Source organism: Antennarius striatus, chromosome 13, assembly GCF_040054535.1.
Source record: "Antennarius striatus isolate MH-2024 chromosome 13, ASM4005453v1, whole genome shotgun sequence".
Classification (NCBI taxonomy): domain Eukaryota; kingdom Metazoa; phylum Chordata; class Actinopteri; order Lophiiformes; family Antennariidae; genus Antennarius; species Antennarius striatus.
This window is the reverse complement of record NC_090788.1, coordinates 14,768,216-14,789,716: the sequence shown is the minus strand read 5'-3', so window position 1 is coordinate 14,789,716 and position 21,501 is coordinate 14,768,216. Positions and strand designations below refer to the sequence as shown.

The window sequence follows — 21,501 nt, the reverse complement described above, 5'->3', positions numbered from 1 at the left end:
GGTGTGCATTCAACAAAATCTAATGCACAGTCACACTTTGACAGGTTTGGCTACCAAGTTAACAATTTACTCATTGTAAAGAATAAACATAATTGATGTTTGTTGAAAATTTACTTGCTGATATCTTTTATGTCCTTTTTTCAGCTATACTGAAATGGACAGTAACGTTATAATAACCAGCATAGTTAATGGTAAAAACAGCCAGGATAACTCCATGGCAACCAGCATAGTAATCAGTTAAACTTCAGTGATCTCTGGCAGATCATGCTCTTATTTTGAAAGTGGCTCGGCATCGATTCCACGCATGCGCGCAAGGCAGCGCTCAATGTGCGCGAGGGTCCCAGTGACGGAGCGTCCAGTCAGCACGGAGCTCCGCTCGCGCGCCAGCAGGCATCAGCCAAGACCAGGTAAGCCGAGTGACGAGAGGCGGTCATCAGGGGTTAACCTGCTCACGGTGGTCGGACCAGTCGCTGCTGACTGGGGGGGGGGGGGGGGGGGGCAGTTAGCGGACAGGTTTGTGATGCTTACTGCAACTAGGAAACTACGCGAAGTTGTTTAAATATTAATGTCCTGTTGATGAAGTCATTAATGTCACAGAGGAGCCAGCGCGCGGCCGACCACCCACGCGGGCGGCTCCGTTACACACGCGTCACGTGACTGTCCTTCATTCACGGCATCTTGTGTTTTCATGTCAGAAGAAGAATTTTAAAGGAAACAAGTCTCAGAGTTGAAAGGGGCGTTGGCTAGCTGAAGTGTGTGTGTGTGTGTGTGTGTGTGTGTGTGTGTGTGTGTGTGTGTGTGTGTGTGTGTGAGAGCTACAGTTACATACATGCTGACTTGTACTCTGAAAATCTGTTTCTAGTTAGTTCCCATTTTTTCGCTCCGTTATGGAAACACTGAGGCAAAAATGCACAGAGGTCAATTAAAATTCCTGCGCTGCTATTTTTCATTTCTAGGTCTCCCTGTGTGTGTGTGTGTGTGTGTGTGTGTGTGTGTGTGTGTGTGTGTGTGTGTGTGTGTGTGTGTAAGTGGTTTATTCAGAGACTAAAACAACAGTTGTTTTTCCGTAAGAGGTTGTCAAGTAAATTCACAAGTAAACACACACACACACACACACACACACACACACACACACACACACACACACACACACACACACACACACACACACACACACACACTAATCTGATTTACAACAAGAATCCTCATGATTTCTCAACACAAGTGAAAAAAAGAGTTATGAGTTATTCAAGTACCTACAGGCAGGTCTGTGCGTTGAAATAAAAAAAACAACAACAACAACAACCCGTGAATAGTGACTAATATTACCAAGATATCAAAGATAGCTGCAGTACAAATACTTTTTTTTTTTTGTTTTACCCCAGAAACCCTCATGTGAGACAAATTGGTTTGAAAAATTGAGACAATAGGCAATGTGTAACTATGGAGACAAACAGAAATTTTTTTTAATATGTAATATTGTCTGTTACCTTAATGGCTTTCTAAATGATGTGTAAGATGATGTCATAGTTATTCTGTAAAAAAATTAAAAACATCTTATGAGAGATTGAAAAAAATCAACTTCAGGACACAACCGCCAACCTCACCGGTCATTGGTTATCGTGTGTAGAAAGTTAGTGAGTTATGCATCAGAAGCCAAACATGACAGACTGAAGGTTGGACAAAAAAGAAAATCTTGATCTCCCTCTTCTGTGCTTTGTTTGTGGTTGGGGATAAAATGTCACGTTACATGAAAATCAGTACAAGACAAGACTAGAATAGAGACGGTGAAAGGAAACGTCATGCTGGAGGTGAAGGGAAATAACACCTCCATAGCTGGAACAGGAGTAACACTGATGCCCCAAGACTAGTAAATGTTACTGATTTAATAGTCATGAAAAGTACACACACACACGCATGCACGCACACACACACACACACACACACACACGTTTTCATCTGACTTGACTCTGCATGTTAAAGAAATTACCATGAGCTCATTCCCATAAAACCTATCACAGGCTCATAAAACCAACTGACTTCACATCACGGTAACTCCATGTTGTGTTTTCCTGTTGCACTTTTATGAGGATTGAAGGCCTAATTCAGTACACTTTTTTATTTTCATAGATCTCTGTAGAGTCTTTATTTTTAGAACAATCTTTAACAGGAATCTTTCATAGAGTTCCATTCTCTGATTGAGAAACTTTGCCTTGTCTGTCATGTTTGACCTGCAGCCATAACTGCATGTTGTGATGCGTTTTAAATCACTGGCAGCACTCGGTGGATGGCAAAGCTTTTGTGTTGCCCAGTATGTGAAATGGAGGAGGTGGGGAAGAAAACAGATGTATTCTGTCTGGGACAAACAGGTCAGCAGCTGCTCTAACATTAAAAAGGGTAAATGTTACAGACATGGTTTCATTTAAGAGTGGACAGCTCATGGCGTTCCACCACAGGGCAGGGATTATAATCTGGATCTGGGAGTTTGAATGCTGTATCAGAGAGGGGTAGCAACATCAGTTGTTCTGTAACTCATAAGTGCTGATGATAGAAACAGGATGCTAAATGCTAGGAGGAAGTTTCCAGGATCAATGTGCTTGGTCTTTTTCAGGTCATTGATGATACACCTCTGATTAACATTTGTTACAAGGGTTTGTTCTGACATAACCTGGAAACTATTTTCCAGTTGTTCAGGTCTTAGCAATCCTGGCACTGGGTAAGGAATGCACTCGCTGAATGCTTTGTAGTTACTGAGAAACTGGAAATACTTCAACAAATGATTGATGGTTGTAGTTTAGCATAAATGATGAAGAGGGAAAGGTTAGCTAGCCTGGTTCCGTCCAGAGGCATCAAGAACCCCCTTAACATTTGTTCAATCCATCTAAATAATATATACTGTAACTAACTAATAATAATAATATATAACTAATAATATATAACTAAAGCGTAAAAAATAAGAATTTGTGGTTTTATTGGGGGTTTTAGGGAACAGTGAATTCCTGGAATCTTTCCGTCACCGTGAGGTTGCCAGGAAACCAGTGGATACTAGTTCATTAAAGAGTGCTGTTTGCAGTTTAGTTTGATAGAACCATACTGTAAAACATTTACTATTAGAAGGACAATAAATATTTTGGAGTTATTGCCAAGTTAATAATTCTTACCAATTAAAAATTAAGTCAGCATACATTACAATCACTGGACAGCGTGCACATCTGATATTGCTCATAGTGGTCTTCAGTGTGCTCAGGACGCTTGTGTGTTTGCCCAGACACATGAAAAATTAGAGGGGACATTGGTGTGGACACATTCATTCTGTTTTTCTCTTCAGTAAGGATGTGATTCAGTAGATGTAGAGATATAAAAACCGAAGGGGGGGTGATCCCTCCCATTTCCCAAAGAAATCGTATCAAAAATGTGTGACAGTGGAAAACACAGACATTCATCAATTATTTGAAGTAGCTGTCAGGAAGAGAGTACATTTCCCAATATTTCACTTCGATTTTTACTTATTAAAATGACAGACGGGTAAAAATGTGTAAGGTTTTAATTACCAGATCTCAGCTGGGAAAATTTTCAGAAGTCATATGGAAGCAGTGAATGAGTAAAGGTATTTCTCGACTGTTTTTTCTGCTCTGGTGTGGAGAAGCCCAACATATTACAAAAGCACTAGACTATGTTGGTTTTCTCTTTGAATGTGTGTTCATTCAGCATTGTGGTTGAAAAATACTGTTTTTCTTTTAGGAATTTGTTCCGACCACTTTCTCAAAGGGACTAGAATGCTATAAGGATTTTACCGTCCCTTAATGTCTTTTTAAGCATATATGCTATGTACAGTATACACAACAATTGTGGTTCCAATGTCAGAGAATGCTACCCAAATATTACACACAACCTCGAAGAACAACAGACCAATATTTCGCTGCTGGTGCTGAAAGTTTCAAGTCTTTTTTTCTCCTCTACTGAGTCACAAACCAAGTGAGGGAAAAGAAAGAACAGATGAAGAATGCAGAAATAGAAGTCGTGGTTCGAGGGAAACGGAACAGACAAAGTGAGGTCGGTTGAAATGCAGTCTGCCAGCAGCTTCTGGTAAAGCCATCTGTCCAGCATTGGTGGAACGTGTGCTCCTTCATCACTCTGCTCATTTCAAATCTGTTGTATCGGCGTTATTCCACTGTCTGGAATGTGGCTCACCAGAACTAAACAACACAGTTTTTTTGTTGGATGGATTGGAGTACAAATGTTTATCTGAGATAATGTTACTGGAGTGGGTGGAAAGGCTGCCGGCTTGATGTTGCTGCAGTTCAGTGATTTGAAGCTAAAGACATCTTAATAGCTGTTCTTGCCTTTTTATTCAACAAGGAATCAAATGACTCACAGTGAAGTTATTATCTTGAATGGGCCTTCAGACAGAACACAGTCCAGCGATTACAGATCAGGGCAGCAATGAAGGTGATTCTGTATGCATCGAGCAAAAGAGGTGTACTACAGAGCATCATCAGCATAAGGGAAAACAGTCGAAAAAGCAACAGATAAATTTAAAAATTAAGACAAGTTTGTAATACAGTGCACCCTTGTACCTTCACACATCAACGATTTCAACTCCACCTCATTGTGGATTTTTAGTAGGCAGTCACATGATACCGTACACGCATTCTATTGGCTGACGGCATCCAGAAGTGCGCTCTGTTCCGTCAGTCTCGGACTTTCGTGAGACACAAAAGTGTTTTACACAATTAGATTAAACAGAATGTGGGACAAGGTAATACAGATAGAAGGTGGTTCAATATCAGTATGGGGAGGGTTTATAAACGTAAATAATAAGATAAATAGATCATGATCTCGATCGGGGATTCGTCAATCGCTTGTGGTTCCTGGAACGCACTAACTGCAAAGAACATAGTATGACCTGAGACCTTTGCTACTGATGCAGGATTTGAGGTTACCGAGGTAACTTTGGTTTTAATTCTGGATTTTCATTATTGTAACGCTTCCTGGAACATCACTGTGGAAATTTTTGCACATCAGACCTGCTTGTCCATATCACTAGTACACTTACCTCTTAGTTTAGGACTCTGAATCATCAACTGGCACTGAGGGCTGATATTTCTAATGGTGATGCAACAGCCACCATGTAAGCTTATATAAACATGTAACAATACTTTGACTTTGTAACTTTGTAAATATCTATAATAATGAAAATTAATTTTAATCAGCCAATAAAGCAAATTTAACAAATTGATTTATTCACCAACTGTTCATTGACATGTTTTTTTAAAGTAAAGATGCCATAAACACACTAGTTCTTCACTTTTTAATATGCTGAGGTTTTGTGCCATCTGTAAGCAGAAATTTAATACAGTATTTTAGATTTTGCAATGTGACAATGCTATACTGGAGATTTTATAGTGAAATAGATTCTTGCAGTCTTAATTGATCCACTAAGATATGACAGCATTTTGCATTTACTTGCTACTTATCTTGATGTTTTAAACCATGGGGAGGACATGTGCCGTGGATAAATAGATGCAGGAGGGTTGTGGAAATACCAGTAAACATCAATACTTGGATTTGGACAGCAATTCATGATGAAAATAAACAAGTGATTTTTAATTTGTACTTCACAGGTCCTTAAAGTAAATATATTTTCAAACCATCAGGAAGTGTCACTTGGAACTATTTTATTGGCAGCACTGATATCTATCATTGATTGATGACAGTCCTGTAGGGAATAGGCAGTGCGGCAGAGGATTTAGTGTGTGTGTTTATGTGTTTGTGTGTGTGTGTGTGTGTGTGTGCGTGCGTGCGTGCGTGCGTGCGTGCGTGCGTGTGTGTTACTGTACTGTGCCAACAATACCAGTCTGATGGAGGCTTCCTGTTTCTCAGTTTTCTACTACATTCTTCAGTGATAAGCTCATGCCAACACACACACACACACACACACACACACACACACACACACACACACACACACACACACACACACACACACACACACACAGATGGTGGTAAGGGCAGAGCAGACATACCAACAAACAGACTGTTTTAGTTTGGTCATGTTTGTCCCATCCTCGTTCCCTCTGGTTCTTTATTGTGCTGCCGCTTTTTCATCCCTCATGTGTTTTTTAATGTGTGAACAATTTTCCTCTCATGCATGTTACATCATACACTTCCCTGCATTTTATTTTTGGAGCTCATACCCCCGTGCCATTGAGCTCTATTCTAGTTTAAATAGCCACCAGTAAGTGTACCGTTTACTCCCATTTGAGTTGATTTGTTGATAACAAGTAAAATGGAGATTAGCCTCGGTGTTGAACTTTACCTGTTCACCACTGTATGACCTTACCAAACCCTTGTGTAAACTACACAGCTCTTCAGATGCAGAGCTCTACATATAGATTTACATCCCCAATGCCACCCATAAACGTATATATGCAGCATTATTTTCAGCTACTTTTTGTGCCACAGCTTAAATGATAATTTAACTGTTACCATGGTGAACAAACACTGTTTTGTTTCAGTAACTTGGATACGAGAGTATGATGTACGTGCCGCAACAGAGAGAGAATATTTTTATGGCACAAAAACAAGCAGCACCATTGTCCTCAGAGCTGCTCGATGTCAGCACGGCCTGATTTATTTGGTTCTAACCTGTGTAGATACTTCCTGTCAGCCGTTGTTTGCGTCCCATCAGATAATACTCTCATGATACTGCTAACCAACATTATTCCTGCTGCTCTAATCATGGAAAAGTACTTCTGTCTGCTGTGGCACAGTCTACAGAAAGAAGGAAATACTTTTCTTCTCTAAGTGTCTTTTCAGTAGAGATAGATGACAATCTCACCCAGTTAACAAATAAACCAACTGCTGCTTTCTATTTAAAAGCCATGAGTTAGCAGGTTACTAAGAGGAAGATGTATGTCCATTACACATGATGTCACCGTTAGGTTGCAGCCTTATCGTCTGCAAAGTAGTTAAGTTATTGAAATCTGCCTTTGTTGTGGCAGATATTAATATCTGCTTAATCAATGTTTGCCTCTAACCTTGTCAAACAGACCTGTGTCTCTGTAACGGATGGAAGTCTGTTCAGATCACTCTTCCAAATAATTCTGCAAACTGCAAAAATGAATTTGTTTCCTCCCTGATCAGAGTCCATGGAAAATGTTCTTTAAACATTTGGGATTTTACTTATTTGGAGAGTCCAAGAGTCACATTTTGCTCCCAGTGTGTCTGTGGAGGCTTTTCTCTGGCATCAAAAGTTGTTTTTATTTTTCCAAACTGCTATGTTGTATATCCATCAGTGCTGACAGTTTTTTCATCATTGGAAAAAAATGTTTTTTTGTCAGAAGCTTTATATCCACTTTTTGCAGATGTAATAGCCCACACCCCCCACGATTGTTCACTCCTACCTAAAAGTCTAAAAATAAAGAAGAGAACCAAAACATTACAAGATGCATACCTTTGGGGTAATTACAAAGCATTTCATTGACTGCTTTCCTTTGGTGAAAACACATTGTTTAAGAATATTTGGGCTACTAATGATACTTAAAAATAAGTTCAAACAAGCAACATAGTTTTAGGTCTGAGGACTGCTGTTAGTCCAAGAGTGGGGGCTGGGCAATAGAGGGCACTTCCCTCCCTGAGTCACTCAGCAAAAGACAAGAAAACGTTAGTACAGTATCAAGTCAATCAAGTTTTATTTATATAGCGCTTAATCATGACAGCAGACATTTCAAAGCGCTTTAACAGACAGAGAAACCCAACTGAACCCTCCAGAGCAAGCATAAGCGACAGTGGCGGGGAAAAACTCCCTCCATGAGGAAGAAACTCCGGGCAGGACCCAGACTCTTTTGGGCGGCCATCCGCCTCAACCGGTTGGGTGGAAAAGAAATCAAAGGAAGACAAGAACAGCATCAGAGAGAGAGAGACAGAGAGAGTGACAGATAGGCCAGATAGAGACAGTATCAATATGGTTAAGGTTGCTAAAGTCAAGGCACAATTACAGCTGCGTGGATGACTGTATGGCGGCACGGAGGAAGAAAGGAAGCAGGACCCCAGCCGATGGATAGTTGAGGGGTGGTACTGGTGGGCTTGGAGGATAAGGTGCACAGCACATGGAGAGATGGGGGTGATACTGGTGGGCTCGAAGGTGCAGGTCCACAGAGGAAGGTCCACGGCGGCTGGGCGGATGAGGGGTGGAAAAGTAAGATGACACCAAGGAAGACAGGCAGCAGGACCCCAGTCGATGGATAGGTGAGGGGTGATACTGTTGTTTGGGAGGTGTAGGTCCACAGCAGATGGTCCACAGCGGATGGGCGGATGAGGGGTGGAACAGTATGGTGGCGCGGAGGAAAAAGGAAGCCGGACCCCAGCCGATAATTAGGTTAGGGGTGGTACTGGTGGGATGGGAAGAGCAGGTCCATAGCAGATGGGCTGATGAGGGGTGAACCTGAGAAAAACCTGGGAGAACATAGAGCACAGAGACTCCAGGGAAGAAGTTTAGTTAGTACGGTGTGATTGGAGACTTGAAGAGTGAGGTCAGTATTAGTATTATCATAATCAAATCATAATAATAAATTACACTGTTAATAACTATTTGAAACATGGAATGGAACAGTGACATGCACATAGAATATGAAAGAAATAATCTGCAAAATATCTCAACTTTCTCTCTTCTGTATTCTGTGGGTGACATAAAAATCACCCCCAGCAGTGGGATTCCAACGCTGTTTAGGCAACGACTGATTCAGGTGACAATGGAATAGCATTTAAATAAGCCAAATCACAGACCAGAGGGGAGGATTATTTTGTCACCATAAAGTGGCTCCAGGCTCGGGTGAAGTTGGAACTGTTTGCTCTGGGCTCTATATTTACTCTGACTAAAGGGGAGCCAATAGACATCACTGCAATCTGATGTGTGTTTGGAGTGAGAGGTCATTATTTAACTACAAAGTACTATTGTGTGTCTTATTTGTGTTTAAACGAAACTGGGATGTTTGCTGAAATTGATAGGACACATCAGAGCCCCATCAGGAAATATTTCCGCCAGCTTTCACTGCATTCCAGACTAAAATATTCATGCTTGAGACAGATTGGCAAGAATTGTAGAGTTATGGTCCCAAGAGGATGACTTCTGATCACATGACATCATAACATTAGCCAATACTTTGGTTTATGACCAAATACTAATCGACAAACACAATGAAAATGTTATCTAATGTGGAACCAGAACCTTATAATGAATGTGCTGATGTGCTGCTCCAGCCGGGAGGAAAAAACACTTGGTCTACGAGGGAGTGGTCCATGTAAGGAGGTGAAGTGTGCGTTTGTTCGCATGAGGAAGTTGTGCCAGAGCTTTGTCAACGCTCCAAATCTCATTACATTTTTATGCCAGACATTCCTTCATATGTTCACCTCACTCACACTCACAAGACAATTCCTGGTAGTTGGCCAGCGTGAGCCTGAGGAGGGAATCGAGTCGATGAACAGACGTGTCTTCCTCCCTATGTGTGTTTATGTGGTCCTGCTTTAGCTGCCATGTTGTATATAATTTGCCATCTGAGAAGCTCACCCTGTAATTCAGTCCCGTGATCAATGGCCATCACCAGTGATTTTGGTTGGCTATTTTTATCATGATTATGTGCTGTATTAAAATACAAGATTTAAAATCTTATCTGTAGACGTCACATGAGCGTAGTTCGACTTATTTGAACTTATCTGAGCCTAGTCTGCCTCTCAGACAGCTTTTCTGTCAAAGTTATCAGTTGAGTTGTTTTATGGGCCACAGATAAGATGTAGGCTAGAAGGGTCATGTGACACACAGAACAAAAAACACAGGTGCACACACACAAATGTAGGTGTGTGCACCTGGTTGCCTCCCTCTTGCACAACACAAATTCTTTTGTACTATTCATCATCAGAATGAATGCATCTCATCATTCATCTGCAGCTGCATCATGAATGCCTCCAAAAATATCCAGCAAATGCAAGTCAGCAGCGCCTCCTTGTGGTCATGTCTCGGTCATAGATGGATTTTTTATGGAGCACTTTTTGTTTTTGAGAAGTGTGTTGTCCAATCAAGAGTTTATGTGAAACAATAAAATCTACATTTTCATGACATTCAAACAATTCTATTGTTTGGTAATTTGACCAAACGTTTAATTCTTCGGATTCTGATCTCTGTCTTGATTTCAAGTCATTTTCACCCAAAACCAACAGCAGCCCCTTGTGGTGCCTTTGTGTTGTAAAGAAGACATAAAACCTTGTCCAACTTTGCCATGGTATGCTATATCTGTTCCATTCTTCATGTTTCCTTTGTATTAATTATACTTTTCATAAATCTTTGTTATTTATGTACGTCACAGTCTTTTCATCTTGTCTTTTACTACAAGATGAAAAGATTCAATTATATCCTCATAAATACTTCCTTAAAAAATTTGTTTGGACCCAAGAAGCATAAAAAAAGACCATCTAATAATTAGCATTTCACTTCTGCTTCTCTTCCTGTTTCATTAGTGTTAGTGAGTCTCTTCCATGAGTGACGATGGCGGATGGCACACGCTGTTTCTACTGTCGAGAAGACCTCGGGGGAAAGCGGTTCGTCCGCAACGAAGGCAAGCCAGTGTGTGTCCGCTGTCACACCAAGTTCTGCGCCAACTCCTGCGCCGAGTGCCACCGACCCATTCCCGTGGAATCCAAGGTGTGTCACCTTTTCACAGCTGAGTCTGTGGAACTCCTGTATTTCCCCTCATACTTCTGATCGAACTCACCCTCATTCCTCCATCAGGAGCTCAGCCATAAGGGCCGGTATTGGCACGAGGAGTGTTTCCGTTGTGCAAAGTGTTACAAACCTCTGGCGAAGGAGCCCTTCAGCACCAAGGATGACCGCATCATGTGTGGGAAGTGCTGCTCCAGGGAGGATGCTCCTCGCTGCCACGGATGTTACAAACCAATTCTGGCCGGTAAGTCAATCAGTTTAAAAGTTTTTGGTTGTACTGTTGTGGCTTTTGGAATTTAGCTCACGTAAACTTATGCAAGCAATAAAATTATGTCATTAAAAAGCTATGTAACCTGTGACACTATTCACAAGGATGTTTAAACCTCTAGTGTCGGTAGTCTTTCCGTTCCTCACAAGTACTGTTTGCTGATGAGCATCCAGAGCCAAGAAGGCTCGGGGGGAGGTGAACCTGTTCTCCATTTCAAAACGGGGTCATTCCACTGTCTGAAAACGTACCAATCACTTTAAGACCACTTTGCAAACCTTTTCTTTAATTAAAATTCAGCTGAATTTAAGACTGAAACTGATGATTCATTTCAAGATTCTTACGTTTATAAGATGTTGAAAACCTTGAATCCGCTCAAGATGCTTAATTTATTTAACCTAACCTCTAAATTCTTCACTTTACATCATCAAATACAAAAAAACGACACTTCATCCACAACTTTAACAAAATCTCAATTATAAACCCCCCCCACTGCTTAGTTTGACTGTATTCTAATTCTCGTGTTTAGCTTTGTATTTCAGAGCCGAGAGCCGGTTTTCCCTAATTGTACATTCTCCAACCTGTTTGCTCCACCTGTCATCTTCTGCAGGCACAGAGAGCGTGGAGTACAAAGGGAACTCCTGGCATGACGACTGCTTCACCTGCTTCAACTGTAAACGACCAATAGGATCACAGAGCTTCCTCTCCAAAGGAAGTGATGTTTACTGCAGCCCTTGTTATGACAGGAAGTTTGCCAAACATTGCGTCAGCTGCAAAAAGGTTAGTATTTCTTTTCAAGTAGGGCCAGGCAGACCTTCCTCTGACCTCTAAAAGCATGAGCTAAGACCTGAGCGTCAAAGGTGTAATATAGACTTCTGTAGGGGAGTCAGGTTTAATTAGAGATTGCTGCACAAAGGTAGATCATGGTTTACGTTTGAGCGACACGTGAAATACGTCTTTTATGATACAGATTACTGTGTTGCATTGAAGACAATAAAATAGCTTTCATAAACTTTCAGCCCATCAACTCTGGAGGAGTGAGCTACCAGGACCAGCCATGGCATGGCCACTGCTTCGTGTGCAGCTCCTGCTCAAAGCCTCTGGCCGGGTCCGGTTTCACCAACCACCAGGATCAGGTCTTCTGTGTTGATTGCTACAAGAGCTGTGTGGCAAAGAAATGCAGCGGCTGCCAAAAGCCCATCACCGGTTGGTTTAACTTCACATCCCAGTTAATATCGGTCAAATAGAAATAAAAGAAGAGGCCCAGCCCAGTTTTGTCTCATCTATACTCGTGTAGCTGGACGGATGGGACAAACGGAACAGATTCCCAGGTTTATGACCCGTGAGCGTTCACTCCATCGTGCATTTACAGTGTAACACTAGATCCAGGAAACGTGGGGCAAATGACAGATTGATATTCAGATCAGATATACGGCTGTGGGAAACAATATAGTTTCCTGATGACGTAAATGTTGATTTGGATACAAACGGGCAGACAAAAACTTATCTGGATGATTTTTATCGTTTCAGACAACACATTTTGGTTGGTATTTCACAGAATGATTGTATTCAAATGAATGTATTTACCATGTATTTGTTTGTATTTGAAAACAGGTAAAAGACTAAGTATCATGTGAAGTACAGACACCCAAATCATCCCACTTGTTCATTAGTGACCAGGTTGCCAAGAACTGACCGATAGAATGAGGTTCCAAAGTGTTTCTAGGTCTTCTCATCAGTCTCTGACTCCTATCATCTCCTGTCCTCTTAGGTTTTGGTAAAGGAGTGAACGTGGTGAACTATGAGGGCAACTCCTGGCATGAATACTGCTTCAATTGTAAGAGGTGCTCCCTCAGCCTGTCCAACAAGCGCTTCGTAACCAAGGGGAGAGACATCCTCTGCCCCAGCTGTGGAGAAAAGTAGACAAGGAGAGCCTGATCGCTGTTTAACAACGTCTTTTTTATGTCAAGACCCGTAGCTCCATTTCAATAACATGTTTGATATTAGTATGGGTTTTGGGAGATATTCTACTCAATGATGGGAACATTTGTGTCCACTGTTGACTGTATTTTCTGATGCTGCATAATAACATTAAAACATAAAAGGTGCTGATTAGTGGAAATGAAAAATATATTAATACATACGTGTCAGATAATAAATAGCAAGTAGGTCTGGCCGTTTTCTGTGAGCCTTGTGTCACGTAAATGATAAACGTACAAAGGGATGTACCGCTAGTGAATATGATCAGCTGAAGTAATTGAGGTCTAATTACATGCTGAAAGAGTTGCAATTTCTAAAGGGATGTCTGAGAGTCATTTTGTTCTACTGTTGCGTACGCTTAAGAGTTAGCATAAAGGTAGAAGCGGTCATTCATTTTTCAAAAGAAACAATGCAGTGCTTGAACCTTGCAGCAGTGTTAATAAAAAGAAAATACAAAAAATGCTATGTCAGTATCATTGATGCCTTGCTTTTATATTTAAAAATGATATTTTCTTATGACCAATAACTTTTTTAATTACCAACATGACATATTTTAGGGATATCACAAAATAAGGATTGAGTGACACAGAATTTGTGACTGATTCATTTTAGCTTGCATTTCAGCCTCCCACCACTAGGTTGCAATGTTGTAATCTGTATTCAGTAATTACCTCTATTGTAAGGGTATCAACTGAGAATGGAAGTGGCTATATATTGCTAGTGTCAAAAGCCACAGGCCTGTGAAACAATAAACCTTGCACACAATATCACAATTTCTTAAATTGTAACCGCATATTGTGATATGTGTCGTATGGATTCTTGCCAACACACAGCCCTAATATTTGTTATTGTTAAATGCAGGGATTGCAGCGCTTGTATGTTTTTAGTAAACATATTTTTATGCACTTTTCGTAACTACTTTGCCTCCAAGGAAAGAGCAACTTTAAATATTAACTTGGAATATATACAAAGTGTATGCTCTGATGTGTTGCTAAACTGAAATAAACCTGCAAAATTAAGTGTTGTGCTTGTTTCTCTTGATAAATTGTTGATTGATTTTAAAGTGTGCTGTTTGTCATGTTACACATAAATAGGGGTAAAGGTTGGCTTTAATGACATTGATAGAGTTATTGAACTTCACAGAATGTTTGCTAAAATCCACCATGTACAGAAGTCTGATTTTGGTTTTTGGGGTGACGGTACTCCAGATCTAGAAATGCATTTTCTTTCATTCCTGCTTCTTTCTTTGACTGCAGTCTCATTCTCTCACCCGCACACAGGTTTATGTGCACATAATCATACAAGTGACCAATCACAGCAACAACACTGGCCAGAGCTCATCACACAGCCGTCCCACATCTGTTTGCAGAGGCAGGTGTGTGGTTCATATTCTCGTCTGTGTCAGAGTCCGTTTGAGACTGAAGGGTCGCCGCTCTGATTTTGCTTTATTCGGTTGATGCACACATATTTTCTTACTGAAAAATACCAAGGAGATTTTTTTTCCAGACAAGATGATTTTTGTTCAAAAACTTCTGAATGTGTACATCACTCTGTCTCTGCTGAGCGATCCTGTTGCCATGAAGGAAAGAGGTAAGAAAAAGGATTCAATGGATAACATTTTGGGAATGACAATAATGTGGATTCATAACGATTTACAATTAGAAAATCATTTGACTTGCATGTTACTCTCATTATCTTACAAGGATGAACAAAGTTCTATGAAACAGTTGCAGTGTTGATAAATAGTCAAGAAATAAGAGTATTTAAATGATTTTAAGACAACCAAACTTATCTTTGTCATCTCCTTTCATTACGTTTAAAATTCCAGCTTTAAATGGAAATTCAAATTTTTATTGATCAAAGCAACTGACACCAAATTATAAATGGTACAATCATCATTTACCAAATAAAAGCATCCCATGTTCCTTTTCTACATCTAAATTAAATATCAGTTTTACATGGTGTAACAAATCAAACTGCAGATAATCTGCAAAATGTTTCAGGGAAGCAAATAAAAGGAATGACACATAAATGTAACCAAGTAAGTAATTTAATTAAATATATGACTAAAATAGTTTAGTACCTGAAGTAAGGATATAACATGATTTTTAATAGCAACAATAGCAGTAATACTGAATCAGTACATCATCTTTAGGTGTATGATATTTACAAAACAGATCTAATTGGACTCAAAACCCAATTAGAGCCGTTTTGCAAATACCTACATTATCCTACACTTAAAGATGATGTACTGATTAAGCATTGCACAAACAACGCCAGAATTTCAACCCCTTCATGCGTAGCGGTCTCTTCAGTCGACAACGTTTGAATGTTTTTTCACTTAAAATCATTTTTTGTCAGTGGGAAGCTCAAAAGCATGTTATTCACCCTAGTGGACGTGTCGTAAACACCTTGACATCCATCAGACTCCACAGCATAAGATGACGACCCTGGAAAAGCTTTCAGTTCCACCTTCTAATCTACACAGACTTTACAACACCGTTCCCCCTCAGCGCTCTACATACTGTTACTGTATGTTAATGGTTTATTCTGTGGTGCTCGTGTCTGTCAGGCCCCTGGTCCAGCCTATGGGGGAAAGTGGCTGACTTTGCTGACTGCAGATACTGGAAACTCCAGCCTCAGGTCTCCATTCCAGCCCTACGGGAGCTCACGCTCTGCTTTGACTTGAAGTTAGAGGTACTCGTGACAAACCTGCTTTCCTATAACTACTTATTGGACTGTGTTCTGCTGAGTTTGATGTGTTATGTACGTACGTCATGTACCACGCCATCATTGACCTTATCTAGGCCAAGGCTTCCTTATGGACGGCCTTCATATACCGTCACCCTGAGGCTCCGTATGCCGAACTGGGCTTGGGAGGAATGAGTGGTCGTATAGTGGTCTGGATTTTTGGAATGGAGTGGACGACCAATCCGATCAACTTCAATGTTTCACGCTGGTACTCGCTGTGTCTGACCTGGACGTGTGATAAAGACAGACCTGTCCTGTACATCGATGGTGTGCCAGAGAACATCATGTCAGGTGTGTTAAATGACGACAACCAGGTTTCTGATCTCAGTTTTTATGTAAGATTTAAACAAATAAAGTGCCAAGAATAATTATAAATGCTGCAGTATACTATAATGTATTAATATGAATAGTCTTCTCTTTTAGCTCAAGGTAAAGATACGGCTCCCCTCATCTCGTCCTCACCCTGCAGCAAACTGGCCCCAAATGGAACCCTCACCCTGGGTGCAGAGCATTTTCTGGTCAATGGGATTATCCTCATTAATCCATTTACCCTTTTGCCGGGAAAATTATCTCTGTTTCGGCTGTGGGGGCGAGAACGCAGCGAACAACAAGTGACCTCCCTGAGATGTACAGAGGGGGAGCTGATAAGATGGCAGAGAGGTGACTGGAATACCAAGTCCTGTGCTCCTCTGCCGGATCCCAGCCTTCACTGTGGTGAGTCCACCGAAAACATCTTTTGATTGAATATTTTAGAATGTTTTCCCTTTTTTTTTGTTGCTTTCAAACATTTTCATCAGCACCTGGGATTTCTGCATTTTCAACAGTCACATGAGAGCCCCAGTAGTCATTCAGTCAGTGACTTTTACACAGTTGGCGGTTTATCTGGTTCATAAAGCGTTTTACAGCTTGTTGGGATTACGTTTAGTTTCCTGTTTGTCCTTGACCATCGGATTAAATATTGACCCCCGTCTTTTTGTCACGTAGGTAAATACGGAAGCCCTACTGTTAGAACTTTACAATCAGAAGTATTGACTGCATGGCCATCAAACTTTTCTGCTTCATGGAAACTGCTTTTAATTTAGCCTTAAACCTGATGCTAACTCAAAGTGTGTAGGACCCTTTTGTATCTACTGTTGAGTTGAGTCCAGAAAAGTTGAACCAAACTCTGACTATTCAGAGGGCTTCTGGTGTTTGTAGCCGCCTCCATGAGATCTGCTAGATATGACTCAGTCCTACATGATGGACCCTTAAAGCCTTCAGTCTTGTTTGATTGAAAATATTGTTTGGAAAAGAGGATCAAATTTTGAATTTTGAAAACATCAAGTCCCGTACAAGGCATGCGTGATGCTAGGAGCAGTTTCAGGGGGTTGGAGCCTTTTTCAAGGGCCCTAAACTGACACCTCTCCAGTTACCTGTCCATCATGAAGTCTGTGCTGATCTGGAACCGACTACTTTCCGGGCCCCAAACCCCTAGTGGTTCTAGAACACAATGACTTCAGTATACGATTGATTTTCCATACGTAATGATGATTTAGTGTAAATCATGGACAATAGAGCATAAAATAAATTTTATGCAAAAAAAATGTTTGAAAACTGCTGCTGGACCTAAATGTATTGTTGCGTGTTTTAATTGTTTATGTATATCTGTGTACTGTGTACTTAATGGTGATCTATACTCTCCATTCCCTTTGGCCGGTGTGCAGAGTGGTCCACCTACAGAGTGAATCTGATGTTTGACATTTTCTGTTATGATGGGAACAAGACTGAGCCCTACACGGTCAGAGACATCGCACACCGTTGGGTAAGAGGAACAAACAAACAAACAATGCAAATAAAGATGTCCAGCAGTAAATCTCAGTGCTTTTAAATGTTGTTTGTTGTTCTTATAGCTCAGAGAGGTTCTGCCCGCCAGCATGTATTTGCACAAAGTGTCTGTGTTTGAAGTGATCAGGTATGAGAAGAACCATCTTTACAACAACAAATTTGTGCAGTCTGGTAATAAACTGCCTATGAATGTCAGTCTCCGTCTGTGTTTAGTTTATGACCGTGTGATGTTTGATGTAGATCCAGTGCAGAGGACAGCGTGGAAACAACATCACAAGAAGACAGACAGGTGAGCAAACACATGACAGTCAGAGCTGCTGATGATACGGTTGTAGTGGAGCATGTGTTAATGGAACTGGATTTGCTTTAAACTGTCGGGATTTCAAGTTTATGATTTCATATTACAAGTATTTTACTATAATAAAGGTAAATTCTGTTTCAAATCTACCTTTGTAATCTGTGGGTTTTTAATTCTCCAGGTTTGGTGGATTGTCCCTCCTAAAAGGTAACATAATACACACTTTTGATTTTCTGTGTTTCAAGCATTCAGTCATGGTTGGCTAATCAGGTGATCAACTATGGGATGCAGGATCAATTAAAACATAAATTAACTTTTTTTATTATTACTTTTGAGAATCACCAGCTGAAATGAGTGGAACTACTGCAGCAGATTGAAAACAGTGTCTCCCCCTTAGGTTCAGCTGCCTGGTTCATGTAACTGTGATCCCCAGTTTGGATGTGGCTGCTGTTCAAAATGAGATGCTGCTGAGGCTCAGCGCGCCTTACGTCCAGCCCAGCCGCCTGCTGAAGCTACAAGCTGATGCACCGAGCATACAAACCACGCCTGTCGGTAAGAAAAGGGTTTTATTACTTTTATGTGCCTCGACAAAAAAAAAAAAAAGCTGGTTGATCTTAATCTTTTTTTGGTTTCCAGAAACTTTCAACGATGCCACCATCAGCCCTGGTGATGTGGTGACAGAGCCCTCTTCAGCTACAACAGCAACATTTCACACTACAACAACCATTTCCTCCACCAGTTCTGCAAATCTCTCTAGTCAGTTGGATTATTTATAGACAAAGAAATGGATTATTGTGTGTGTTTAACCCCAGTTACAGATAGTTACTGTTTAGTTTCATCTCCCTGTGCAGATCTGTATTTCGAGGTTCACGTGAATGTTTCCATAACAGGAGACTGTGATGCTCAACAGACTATTTCATCCTGGGTATGTTTGGTATAGCTCCTTCAGTTTAAACAGTTTAAATATGTGACTTCATGGGGGTTTAATGTGACTTCTGACATCGCAGCTCAACTCCACCCTGCCCGATGACATGATGACACTACTGGACCTCCAGCTGCTCCCCAGAGCTCACAGGTAGAGTGTGACGCAGTTGGCTTGCAAAAGTGTTCATTGAAATTTTTCACATATTGTCATGTTACCACTACAAATAAATACTTTTTTTTGTTGTTGGTATTTTTATGTGAAAGATCAGCACAAAGTGGCACAAAATTGTTTCCCCAAAAAATTCCATTTGATTTTCAAATTGTTGTACAAATAAAAAAACTGAAAAATGTGTAAATGTATTCAACCCCTCCGAATCAATACTTTTGCAGAACTGCCTTTTGCTGCAGTTATAGCTGCAAGTGTTTTGTATGTCTCTACCTGTTTTGAATCTAGAGACTGAAAATTTTGTCCATTCTTCATTGCAAAACAGCTGAAACTTTTGTCACTTGAGATGGAGCACATTTGTGAATGTAAGATTTCATATTATGCCACAGAATCTCAATTAGTTTTAGGTCTGGGCTTTGACTGACACGTAAATATGCTTAAACCATTCCTTTGTAGCCCTGGCTTTATGTATAAAGTCATAGTCCTCAGGGAAGGTGAACCTCCACTGCAGTCTCAAGTCTTTTGCAGACTGCATCAGGTTGTCTTTCTATTGCTCTCTGTTTGACTTCATCCATCTTCCCTGTCCATGCTGAGGAGAAGCGCCCTCAGAGCATAATGCACCACCACCACGTTTATCAGAGGGGATGGTGTATTCAGAGTGTATTCAGAGCTTCTTCTTCCACATGTTTGCTGTGTCCTCCTTCTGTGTAAACAGGATTTCTTATAGTTTTCCTTTAACAACAGCTTTCTTCTAGCCACTTTCCTATTCAGGCTTGTTCAGCCTGTAAGTTTAGGTAGACAGCCGCGTCTTGGTGGGTTCACAGTTGTGCCATACTCTTTCCATTTCCAGAACATGGATTGAACAGTGCACAATAAAACGTTCAAAGCTTGGGAAATCTTTTTATAGTATAGCTCTTTTATAGCCTATCCCTGTTTTAAACATCTCTACAACTTTATCCCTGATCTGTCTGGTGTGTTACTTAGACTACATGAAGCTGTATACTCCCCAGTATTCTCTTAACAAAACTTTGAGGACGTCACAGAACCGCTGTATTGGTTTCTCATATGAAATTCCAGATAAATATATCTGTGTTTGTGGATGTAATGTGACAAAATGTGGAGTTCAGTGGTTATGAATACTTTTGCCAACCACTGTGTGTTTCCATAACTACTCACTCACTTTATTTCAAAGTAACCAGTTTGATTTAGTGACTGAAATCCCTTTCAGAGATTTGGGTGAACTGAAGTCAAACCTCCCTGCGTCTGAAGCGGTGAGTAAAGATTAAAAAACTTTTCATGTTGCAAATGAAACAACAGCCATGTAAGTTTGAGACTGTAAAAGCTGTTTGGTTCTGCAGCTCCATGTTAACCAACCATTGATAATAGTCAAACATCTTGGGAAATTTTTTTTTTTTTGCATTATTACCAATATTTATTTAGTAATAGACTGACCAACAGCCAGGTGTTCTGACTTCCTGGAGTCTCAGCTGCTTGCGTAGCAACACGATCACAGATCGATAGTAACAGCATGTAACTCCTAATCTAGGGTTGACTCCTATTTTTACCCCTACGGTTAATGAATGACCTTTTTACTGCTTGATTTAACTGAGCAGCTGAAGTATGAAAGCTAGAAAATGTATTATTTTTCATTGTTGTCATCTTCAGTTAAAGCATTCTTCCTGTGGATGAGACGTTCATATTGGGTTCTGTATTGTATATTGGGTGACTTTCGTTCGTACAGGCAGGACACGAGTGTACATTGGAGAAAATGGTCAAATTTAAAAGTGACCTAAAACAAGATTATATCAGAGACAGGCATAATTTTATTTACTACCCTCCTAAGTCTTTGTGGACAACAATGTCCAAAGTGACTCACGAGGGTTGGTTGCCGTTGTGTAAATACAAGCTCTGACTCACTCAAAATGATTGGGTTGGATCTTTCACTTGGAAACTCATATAGAATTCAGGAACCAATACCATAATGTTGGAAGTCAAAGAATGTCAAAGTTTCTATCAGAAAATATCACAAAGTGTGGTATCTGCTGATCACACTTTGTGATATTTGCTGATAGAAAGTTTTATTTAGTGCTGGAGTGAGCATGCTAGCTCCTGCTATTGATTTTCAATTTTCAGTTACTGAACAGACGTGGGAGTGGTGTCAGTCTTCCATTACAACACTCTTATCTATTGTATTGGAGTTCAACATTTGAAGCTATTCAGATTCTGCAGCAGAATGTTAGCCTTTTTCTCTGGGTACAGGTAAAAAACAAAATAGAAACTAGAAGACTAAAAGATGCCTTGAAGGAGGACAATGTGGTTTTGTGTTGACGTATCTGCTTGCTGTAGTTATAAATTATTACTTTATTTTCCAGGTGTTTGTATACGGAGTTTCCCGGTATGGATCATGCAGCTCTACACAATTTCCCTTCGAACAACAACAAAACAGGAAGTACATGAAGACGTACTGTCAAACATATAAAATAAGACCTTGAGAGAGACTCAACCACAACAAAGAGCCACTTATGAGGCTTATTTACTTTCTCACTCTGCATCTATGGCAATATGGGGCGTTCTACATT

The 21,501-nt window shown here is 40.4% G+C and overlaps 2 protein-coding genes across 2 annotated transcripts; both read left to right on the top strand.

The window, feature by feature from the left end:
• Nucleotides 1-285: 285 nt before the first annotated feature.
• On the top strand, nucleotides 286-13,978 carry LOC137606327 (four and a half LIM domains protein 1-like). The gene is made up of 6 exons (XM_068331539.1): nucleotides 286-407; nucleotides 10,513-10,696; nucleotides 10,784-10,958; nucleotides 11,590-11,759; nucleotides 11,999-12,185; nucleotides 12,751-13,978. The coding sequence occupies exons 2-6, from the start codon at nucleotides 10,541-10,543 to the stop codon at nucleotides 12,900-12,902; spliced, it is 840 nt and encodes a 279-aa protein (XP_068187640.1). The 5' UTR covers nucleotides 286-407; nucleotides 10,513-10,540; the 3' UTR covers nucleotides 12,903-13,978.
• A 492-nt stretch (nucleotides 13,979-14,470) lies between these two features.
• On the top strand, nucleotides 14,471-21,419 carry LOC137606495 (uncharacterized). Its single transcript, XM_068331755.1, has 14 exons — nucleotides 14,471-14,549; nucleotides 15,532-15,656; nucleotides 15,767-16,001; nucleotides 16,134-16,424; nucleotides 17,414-17,511; nucleotides 17,600-17,661; nucleotides 17,775-17,823; nucleotides 18,014-18,039; nucleotides 18,230-18,384; nucleotides 18,469-18,588; nucleotides 18,684-18,757; nucleotides 18,840-18,907; nucleotides 20,151-20,193; nucleotides 21,295-21,419. Exons 1-14 carry the CDS (start codon nucleotides 14,471-14,473, stop codon nucleotides 21,412-21,414), a joined length of 1,545 nt encoding a protein of 514 aa, XP_068187856.1. The 3' UTR covers nucleotides 21,415-21,419.
• The last annotated feature ends 82 nt before the right edge of the window (nucleotides 21,420-21,501 follow it).

Coding starts and splice junctions, on each gene's coding strand:
- LOC137606327 (XM_068331539.1), top strand. CDS start 10,541: ATGGCGGATGGCACACGCTGTTTCTACTGTCGAGAAGACCTCGGGGGA. Junction 10,697..10,783: donor CCATTCCCGTGGAATCCAAG/GTGTGTCACCTT, acceptor TTCCTCCATCAG/GAGCTCAGCCATAAGGGCCG. Junction 12,186..12,750: donor CTGCCAAAAGCCCATCACCG/GTTGGTTTAACT, acceptor CTGTCCTCTTAG/GTTTTGGTAAAGGAGTGAAC.
- LOC137606495 (XM_068331755.1), top strand. CDS start 14,471: ATGATTTTTGTTCAAAAACTTCTGAATGTGTACATCACTCTGTCTCTG. Junction 17,512..17,599: donor GAGACATCGCACACCGTTGG/GTAAGAGGAACA, acceptor TTGTTCTTATAG/CTCAGAGAGGTTCTGCCCGC. Junction 18,758..18,839: donor AACAGACTATTTCATCCTGG/GTATGTTTGGTA, acceptor CTGACATCGCAG/CTCAACTCCACCCTGCCCGA.